General features: G+C 54.5%; 1 protein-coding gene across 1 annotated transcript; it reads right to left on the bottom strand.

Moving 5' to 3' along the window:
- On the bottom strand, positions 1,247-2,999 carry LOC110436442 (histone-lysine N-methyltransferase 2B-like). Its single transcript, XM_021463541.1, has 3 exons — positions 2,282-2,999; positions 1,787-2,013; positions 1,247-1,645 (listed from the first exon to the last, which is right to left on the bottom strand). The coding sequence occupies exons 1-3, from the start codon at positions 2,997-2,999 to the stop codon at positions 1,247-1,249; spliced, it is 1,344 nt and encodes a 447-aa protein (XP_021319216.1).

Raw genomic sequence — 9,353 nt, 5'->3', positions numbered from 1 at the left:
GGCCGTCGGATCAAACTGACATTGATTGAACGGTTATTCTTGATCCTTTAGGTCGGTGGAGATCTCCCGAGAGAAAGAGTCCTGATTGGGCTCCAAGTCAGGGCGGGCGCCCAGGGCAGGAGGGTCCCGAGAGAAAGAGTCCTGACTGGCCCCGTTCGGCCTCCGCTTCCTTCCCGTGGCTTCTAGAGTCTTCAAGATGTAAGATAATTGCGCGACACTTTAATATCTATATGTAATCCCGACGTGTGGGCCTTTCTTCCGTATTTCCTAATAACCCCCTACAGAAATAGACAAACACCAAAACTCGTGGAATTCTGTCAGATAAAACCCTAAGTCTAGATGTTGATTTCATTTGGATCCTTTTCTTTGTTTATTTGATAATTAAATTTGATACTTAAGGACCGTCAACAGTAGACCGCTTGGGCAGAGGCAAGGTCAGCCTTGAGGAGGGCCTTCTCCTTGTCAAGATCGGCAGCTATGTCCTTGTAAAATTTGGCCTCTTCCTGGGCCTTGGACGCAGCCTCCTCGACCGTCGTGGTCCGCTCCCTCAGCAGCACGGCCTCCTCCACCGCCTTCCTCGAGGCCTCCTGAGCTTCAGCCAAAGCAGCCTCCCTCTCCTTCCTCTCCTCCTCGAGCGCCAGAAGCTCCTTGTAAGCCTTGAGGAGCTTCTCCTGCGACTCCAGGAGTTGGTCCTTGAGGAGAGGGAGTTGCTCCCAGCCGCCCCTTGTCGCATGCATAAAGCTCGATTTTATACGGGAGGTCTCTTTAAGCCGCCCCTTATCAGCAGTTAGACAGTAAGAACCCAAAACCAAACGACTTATGATAGCTAAGGCCCAAAAATACTAACAAAGTAAGCCGGTCCGAGCCCGTTGTTGACGACATCAGATAGGAGCCCCACCACATGCTTCATCCAGAGGCGAAGCTCCTCGAGGTGTTCCCACTTTTCGGCCTCCTTCCAATCATCCAAAAAGATGTTAGGCTCGGACGGGTCGGTGGAGGCCCGGATGCAAATCCGGTCGGGGCACCAGTTCTCCATTTCCTCCTCCGTGCCCGCCTTGACGCCCCGGATGAGCTCCTGGACGGCCTCGAGCGATCCCCCATGACGTAAAAATTGGTCGATTAGGGAGGGGAATCACCCGTCATCGTCCACCGTCTTCCTGGTCCCGGTTTCGTCGAAAGCGCCACCGCACGACGTCCCGGCTTCATCCTCCTTAGAGGGCTTGTGGTCTTCCCACGGCCGTCGTTCTTAGAGAAATTTGGGAGCGATCCCCTCGATGCCGTAGACCGTGCCCTTAATCTCGGACTGAGGGTCCACCGGGGTGCGCATCATGCAAGCAAGCGCCACTACGTCATCCGCCTGCCTTGGCTCCACTGGGATAGAAGCGGGCGCTCCTGGACGGAGCCACGCCGAGGTCGGAGGGCCATAGACCGGTACACCCTCCTGCCTGGTCTCAAGCTCTTGCGGCGTCGGCAGCACCGGCTGGGATGGACTGCGGGGCGGCGGCTCGAGCAGTCCCTCTAACTGCTGGCTCCTTTGCTGCTGCTGCTCCTGGAGCTCCCGCAGCTCCTCCTGCCCATTCTGCTCTAGCAGTTCCTCAAGCTGGGCTCCTTCCGGCCGGCGCCCCTCCTCTCTTTCTTCCCCTTCCTGCTGCGGCAAGTGTTGTCCCTCCTGCAGCTGATGTTGTGCCTCTCGCTCGCGTTCTTCCTCTCCTCTCTTCCTCTCCTCCTCGACGGAGTGGAGCCCGATGGGCCAAGGTGTCCGCTTCGCGACGGGAGAAGCCTCGACCTCCTCGTCCATGGGGCGGGCGTCCCTCAAGAGCCTGTCGCCACTGGATCCGTCACTTATCGTGATAGGATCCTCCTCGACCCCAGATTGGGGAGGCTCGGGGGCTCCCTCCTGTTCTTGGGGGCGAGGCGCCTCGACCTGCTTCGGTGACGGCGGGGTGGGCACCCCCACCAATGGACGTGGCGGGGCGCCCTCGGCACCGGCCGATGGCCGAGGATCGGAAGAGCCTGTAAGCACAGAAAGGAAGTCAGCCATGATGATCGACATAAGGGTAACACGATATCGGGAATAAACCGCTAACTTGAGTCTTTAGAGGCTGCTCCCACCTTAAGCCTCTTGACCATTGAGGGCTGGGCCTGTTCGAGCGTTCGCTTCAACGTGAGGGAAGAAGAATGAGCATAAGTAAAGACCGTAGCCCAAGAAAATTCAAAAGCATCGAAAAACAAGAACCACGACATTGAAGACCTTACCCCACAGGAAGGGCGACCCGCCTACCGGTCCCTCGACCAGCAGGCTTCGAGCCACCCCGCGTCGAGGCTCCGGGGCCCTCACGAGCGGGCGCCGGTATCGGATCAGCATCTTCCGCCTGGCCGGCGCCTAGACCGGTACTCCCGCGATCCGTTCCCCCGTTACTCGAGGCCGCGGCGCGACCGCGAGTCAGCAGCCCCGTCGTCAGGGACTTAACCCGGTGGCCCGCCTTAGACGCGGGAGGAGGTTGGGGGCGGGGGACGGTCCGACCGGGCACAGGCTCTGGAGGAGTGTCGGCGCGAGAACGACGTGGAGACGACTCCCTCTGCTGACTTTCACGAGACCCGCTTGGCGCCCCCTTTGGGACTCCCGTCCGCGGGACGTCGACGCCGGTCGGGGGAGGGCCCTCGAGGATCTGGTCGAGACGGGACGCCATTCCCTCGGAATCATCGCTATCGTCGTCACCATCGCCGCCATCGTCCTCGTCGAGGGATTCTTCTTCTAGCTCCCCCCTCTGCCTAGACTTCGCTCGACGCATCTCCAGCGCTTGATAATCGAGATTCTTCTTCTTTTCCTTCTTCTTTTTTAAGTCCATTGCAGACTTCTGCTTTTCCGCGAACTCTCGCCGCTTGTCACGATCGACCTCGTCCTCCCTTACTGGAGGCCTCGAGGATCGAGCGTCAATCACTGCGCGAGCAAAGACAAGCTTTAAGAAGGGTCGAAGAAAATCCGGAATCAAAGCCATAAGCGAGAAAAGAACTTACCAGATCGATTGATCCCTCGTCAGGCCTCATAGGGAAGCCGTCGACGTGCTCTGGCTGGAAGTCACCAGCAACGGCCGCCCTGACTCGGGCCGCAACCTCATCATCCGCCGGAGCCTCGTTAGACATTCGGCAAGCCTCGAGATCCCGGGACGAAACACAAGGACCCATCTCGTCCATCCTCAACGGCCGAGACATCAACGGGAGAACCCTCCGATGATGGACGGCCGAGAGGACGAGAGCAGCTGTCAGGCCTTCCTCGCGTAGCTTCTTCAAGGCGTCGAGGAGGGGGTCGAGCCGTGATTGGTGGGCCTAGACAACGCCATACTTTCGGTGATCCGGACGCTCCGAGATCAAACGACCAGTGTAGGCAGGGAGGAGGTCGTCGTCATTCCGTAAATAAAACCATTGGGAATCCCATCCGCATGGTTCGACGTCAAGCCCACGGGGATGTACTCCCGCGGCTTCTCCGACTTGCCGGTCTTCAGCACCAGGTTGAGGCACCCGGCCTGCACCGGCTTCCTCACCCCTGCGGTCCCGCTGGGGGTGTTGAAGTGCTCGCCCCGGTACAGGTGAAGCCACAGCTCCCAATGCGGCATCATCCCCAGATAGCCTTCACACACCGCGGCAAAAACCGTTGCGGCGGTGATGGCGTTCAGCGAGAAGTGTTGGAGCTCCACGCTGTAGTGGTGGCAAAGCGCCCGCATAAAACGGCTCGGAGGGGATCCCAAGCCGTGGCGATGGAACTTGGCGAAAGAAACCACGTATCCCTTGGGTCGCCTTGGCTCTAGGTGGTCCGCCGTCGGCGCGATCCACTCAGGCCGCGGTGACGAAGTGTGGGGGCGCAGGAGCCCCTCCCTCTCGAGCTCCAACAGCCGGCGCTCCGTCATCGACGACGGGCGCCAGTCATCGGAGGCGATGAGTCTCACAGGCATCTTCATGTGGGAGAAGGGTGACTTCACTACTGCTCGAGGGTGCGCGCGTGCGAGATGGCAAGGAAGCTAAGGCAAGGGCTAGGGCAGAAGGCGGAAGGAGCGATGACAGGAAGACCACAAGACATTTATAGACGGCAACCCACCAACGGGCGGATCCGACGGATACGGTAACTCCTCCAATAAATGTGCCGCCTAACGGTCCTTATCTCTCTCACAGACAGGACGCTACGAATTCCGCGCCGGCACAGTGCCGCAACGGCTCCCGCCTGAAAAGACGCGCCCAACGGGCAAAAAGGCGAACCGCCACGGCCTTTGCCTTCCCCTGTAAGCCAAGGTATGTACCCACGAAAATCTCGAGAGGTCGCAGGCTGACCCGCCGAATGGGTTCGACAGCTGATCTCGAGTACCAGAGTCAGGGATGCCCGGCGAGTGGTCGAAAATCGAGGCCCGCCTCGAGAACTCGCTGGGGATGTCCAAGGTAGGGTCGAGACGGTCGAAAGGAATCCCCCCAAAGGGAGGCATCGAGCCACTGGACCCCATCGAACAAGGCCAGCATCCCCGACCACGTCAACCCCGCTTTATGAGAACGCCTCCAGGCTGCAGCTGACCTCCTCGAATGGGGCACAGTTTCTCACTTGGATTACCCGCTAGGAGCTCAATCTGGGGTGGATGACGCTTGCTCCACCGGGAGTACGTCGAGACCCCTGCGTAAAACGAACCAATTAGAGCCTTCCACAATGGATGTCGAGAGCGTTTCCGCAAAATAGGCAATATAACCCTCGAAGGAGTCAAAAACTCCTCCAAGGGCTCGGGGGCTACCCCCGCGGGGTCGCTCGCGCGCCCCCACGGAAACTCGACCACCAAAAAGAGCCTCCACTCGAGCGCAAGCGCTCGAATGGAGACTCGGGGGCTACTGTCGAGGATATCAGTAAGGGGTACCCAAACTGATGTGCATATCGAGAGTATCCGTACGCAAGTCGAGGCATCCAACTCGACGTCTAGTTGTATGCACGGTCCTCGATGACTATAGTCTCGAACACGGAAAGAGCGTCCTGCGAATCGACCAGGGCTCGAGCGCCGGCTACCGTCGAATACGGAAACAGGCTCATACGAAACGGGAGGCCTCGAGCGCAAGGACGCCGGCCGCCGCCTGACGCGAGCAAGGGTACTAGGGCATTTAATGCGCCTGCCACGTTCTCACCTAATCCGTCAGTCACGGGAAGCGTGATAGGGAACAGGCATCCGTCTCGTTGTTCCTTTTGTAGCCTTCCCCACCAAATAAGCCAGAACGTGGCAGGGCGCAGGGAATGGGTCGGGATGTCTAATCAAGACCCCCCTCGAGATGCCCAAGGTCAGCGCTCTGGCCAGCAAGGCATTATATGGCTCATGACCCTCGAGTAGGCACGTTTCCTTCCTGGAGAAGGGTCGGGCGACGAATGACAGCACTACAACCACTCCGACGTAGCTGCCACCACGACGTACAAGCATGCAACAGATAAGTCAGTCCAGGACGGCGCACAGGAGCGGAATTTAGGGGCATGCGTAATCATCATCAAGGCACCAGGACGGGACAGCTCGAGGCCACGCTGGTACGGAGGCCTCGAGTAGGTGAGCACGCCATACCTCTATCGACCCCTACTCTGTCGCCTATGCATGTACCCTAGACCTCTCCTTGGAACTATAAAAGGGGAGGTTCGGGTGCAACACAACACAAGACATACATAGTAGAGCGACCTCACTCCATCTCAGTTCATACCACGCCTGTATTCACCCCTGTACAAGAACTTAGGTGCAAGATAATACATACACTCCCCCCCCCGCTGGACGTATGGCCTTCTCTTGCCCGAACCAGGATAAATCTTTGTGTCTTTTCTTGCATCACCATCCGGAAAGGGGAGCACGCATAAAAGTTTCACTCGTTGGTGTGACCCCCCGGGGGGAAAACACCGACACAGTTGTTGCCTAAAAACCTTACACTCATTGGTGCTGTGAGACGTTGCATTGTGCCACTTGCAATACTTCATCTTCTTTAATTCTTCTACCAATGGAATCACATGATTGGGTGACAATTTAGTTTGCCCTCTTGAAGTAGAAAGTCAAATATTCTATCGGCTTTGGTGATGTCAAATGCAAACTTCTCTAGTTCCTTATGCCCAAAAGGACAAGACATCGATTTCTTATTTTTCACCCACTCAGCCAAGCCGATGACTGGTTCTTCATCAGAGTCTGAGCTTGCTGCCTCATGGACAAATGACACCTTTTTATTCCATGCTCTCTTGGGTTCAAAAGGTTTAATATCTTGGTCAGAAATCCTCTGCACCAAATGACTTAAACTCTCGAACTCTTGAGAAGCATACTTGTCTCTGATATGTGGCAACAATCATTGGAAAGCCAAATCAGCTAGCTGCCGATCGTCCAGAACCAGACTGTAGCACTTATTCTTGACCTCTCGCAATCTTTGCACAAAACTCTCAACCGATTCATCATTGCGTTGTTTCAGCCTGACTAAATTGGTAATCTTCTTCTCATGAACTCCGGAAAAGAAGTATTTATGGAATTGTTTCTCTAGATCGGCCCAAGTGATCACTGAATTAGGAGGTAATGAAATAAACCAAGTAAAGGCCAATCCAGACAAAGAGGATGAGAACAAGCAAACCCTTAACTCATCTCTGTTAGTAGATTCTCCACACTGGATGATGAACCTGTTAACATGCTCCATAGTTGATGTACCATCCTGTCCAGAAAACTCGGTGAAATCCGGTACCTTGTACCGATTTGGAAGTGGAATTAAATCATATGCAGGAGGATACGGTGTCCGGTAAGAGTAAGTGTTGACTTTGGGTTTTATTCCAAATTGGTCTCTCATCACTTCAGCTATCTTATCGGCCCAATAAGCATCGGCATCTTGCCGATGAGGTGGTTGTGGATCTGGCACCGGCTGATAAGCTTCCACGTGTCTCTGAGGTGCACGATCTCCATGGAACATTGGATTAACCATCGCCTGCTGACCACCAAGCTGCTGGCCAAGATTCATCGGTTGGTTGATCAACCCTTGATTCCGAAACCCAGGTTGGACTGGTCCCTGTTGAAACCCTACGGCCTGATGATTCTGCTGAGGTATCTGTGGAAAGACGAACTGGCCTATACATCCACCATTAACATTCATCGGTGTGGGTCCTACCGATGACTGATAATTGGGCATCATCATTGAATTGACATACCCTGGCTGTGTCATAACCTGTGCTGCGTCGGCATTGGATCTGCCGATGCATTAGGCATCTAGAACGTTGGTGCTTGAGAATTCCCAGTGAAAGGTCTTGCAGTAGTAGTTGTAGAATTCTGGGGATTCTGAGTCATCGGCGAGCTTGGAGGTGCCGATGCCATAGGAGCCTTGCCTGTCATGTCAGCCACTTGAGATGTTCCAGGACCTTTTGCCATCAATTCTGGGGGCATACCATAGCCCCACCAATTGGGAGGAACAGTCTGTGACATCGCCGACGCCAATAGATCCGTAGCAAGTTTGATTTGCCCGTCCGACGTTGATGGATTAGTTGTCATCAGTGGAGATTGTGCATTAGTCATCCCTAACGTGCTTGGAGGGGAAGTAACTGTAACACCCTAGGTGTTAAGCATGCACTTAGTCTTATAAAACATTCATAAGCATTCTCATCAAGCATGGCATAAGCATCACATCCCATGAGCACAATTATAATTCAAGTGTGATTTTATGTGCTATATTTCAGGTGAGTTAAATATGTTAAAAATATTATGCTTGCTCCTAAAATTGTGAAATATCCAAATTAGGTTGAATTGTGTGTTAAAAGGTTTAAGAGTAATTTTGTGAAATTTTTGGAGCTATAGAAATTGAGAAATTGATTTTATACTAAAATTCCCAAAATGGAATTATTTGAAAACCTATAACTAGTTTTGAGTTGTATTTCAAAATCTATTTGGAATTTGTGAATGCAACCTAAAACAAAGTTGTAGGGTTTTTGATTTAGAACAACTTTTGTTTTGGGAGAAAAAGGTGAAAATGATTTTTAAATAGTTCAAATGAATTTAGAAAGAGTTTAGGAAAATAATTTCAAAAAAAGGGGAAAGGGGGCTATTCACTGGCGGGCCGGCGCCAACCAACCGGCCCAGCCAGCGAAGCCAGCCCAGGCCTACCCGCGCCGCGTCCACCTCCCTCCCCGCGCGCTTGGACACGGCCACGCCGCGCGCGCCCGACCGTGTCAGGCCGACGGCGCCGCGTGGACGGCATGCGCGGCTCGCCGGTGCCACAACCTCCCCCCTCCGCTGTGGACAGCGCCATCTCCTTCGCCACTCTCGCCTCCACCCGGTGCGCGCTCTCTCGCCCTCTCTCCCGCTCTATCGCCTCCGCTCCGCGCGCGCAGCACCGCCGCCCGCCATCGGAGCTCCCCGAGCTCCCTTCGCTTTGTTTCCGGCACTCCATCGCCTTCCAACGCCTCCTTCCACCTCTCCGAGCTCCGCATTCGTCTTCACGTGCTCGGACGTGACTTCCAACGTGTCCTAGGGGGCCGAATCGCTCGCCGGAGAGTCCGCGGCCTCGCCGGAGCTCTCTGCGGCGTCGGCGTCTCTAGCTTTCTCCCTCTCGACCCTCTCTTGCCTCGTAAGCGCGCGCATCGTGGTCGCTGTGGCTCCCAGAGTCACGAGAAGCCGCACTAGCGCGCTCTATCGGGGTGTGGTGGCCGGCACCGCTACTGCAGCACCGCCAGTCCGCCATTGCCGGTGGCCAGCTCGCTGTGCGAGGTTCCAGGGCGAATGGTGGAGTGGGATCGAGTCGCAAGAGGGAGGCGAACGCGTTGGTACCGTTGGTTTCGGCCGGGAGGCATCACCGGCGGCGAGCCGTTGACGGGGACCTCGTCCCCTCTCTGCGCCCTGGCCAACGGGCCTGGTTGGTAGGCGGGTCCGCTCGTCAGTGACTGCGGGTGCACTGCACCGGGTGCACCTAGCCGGTCTCGGGGGTGGATTTGAAATAGGTTTTCAGAAAATGTTTTCCAGAAATTGATTTAAAGGATGTAAAATCCATATCTTGAGTTGTATAGCTCCAAAATTAGTGAAACAAATTTTGATGAACTCTATAATTCCAGATCTATAGCTTGGTGTAGTTGCATGTCAGGTTGGAATAACGTTTCTGTACAAATATATTTAATCCATGCTTTTGCTGGAATTGGAAAATGCATAGAAATTAAAATATAGCTCAGAAAAATATGAAACTTGTTTTGTTGGCTCTGCATGGATGTTTAGTCACTGGGAAAATTTTGTTACACATTATTTGCTATATGAATGTATTTATGGTGATTTAAATGCTTGCATAGCAGTGGTTTATGATTTTTAATAAATAATTGGATCATGCAATTAATCTGGAAATTTTTGTGGGTG

This window comes from Sorghum bicolor, chromosome 6 (assembly GCF_000003195.3).
Source record: "Sorghum bicolor cultivar BTx623 chromosome 6, Sorghum_bicolor_NCBIv3, whole genome shotgun sequence".
NCBI classification, from domain to species: Eukaryota; Viridiplantae; Streptophyta; class Magnoliopsida; order Poales; family Poaceae; genus Sorghum; species Sorghum bicolor.
Note: the sequence above shows the minus strand (reverse complement) of the source record. Positions and strands in the feature narration are given on the sequence as shown.

Bases quoted from the DNA above. Each gene is read 5' to 3' on its own strand.
- LOC110436442 (XM_021463541.1), bottom strand. From the start codon at position 2,999: ATGGCTTTGATTCCGGATTTTCTTCGACCCTTCTTAAAGCTTGTCTTT. The intron at 2,014-2,281 runs GTAGGCGGGTCG...CTGTGCTTACAG, and splicing joins GCCTGCTGGTCGAGGGACCG to GCTCTTCCGATCCTCGGCCA. The intron at 1,646-1,786 runs GTCGAGGCTTCT...TTGCCGCAGCAG, and splicing joins CCCGCCCCATGGACGAGGAG to GAAGGGGAAGAAAGAGAGGA.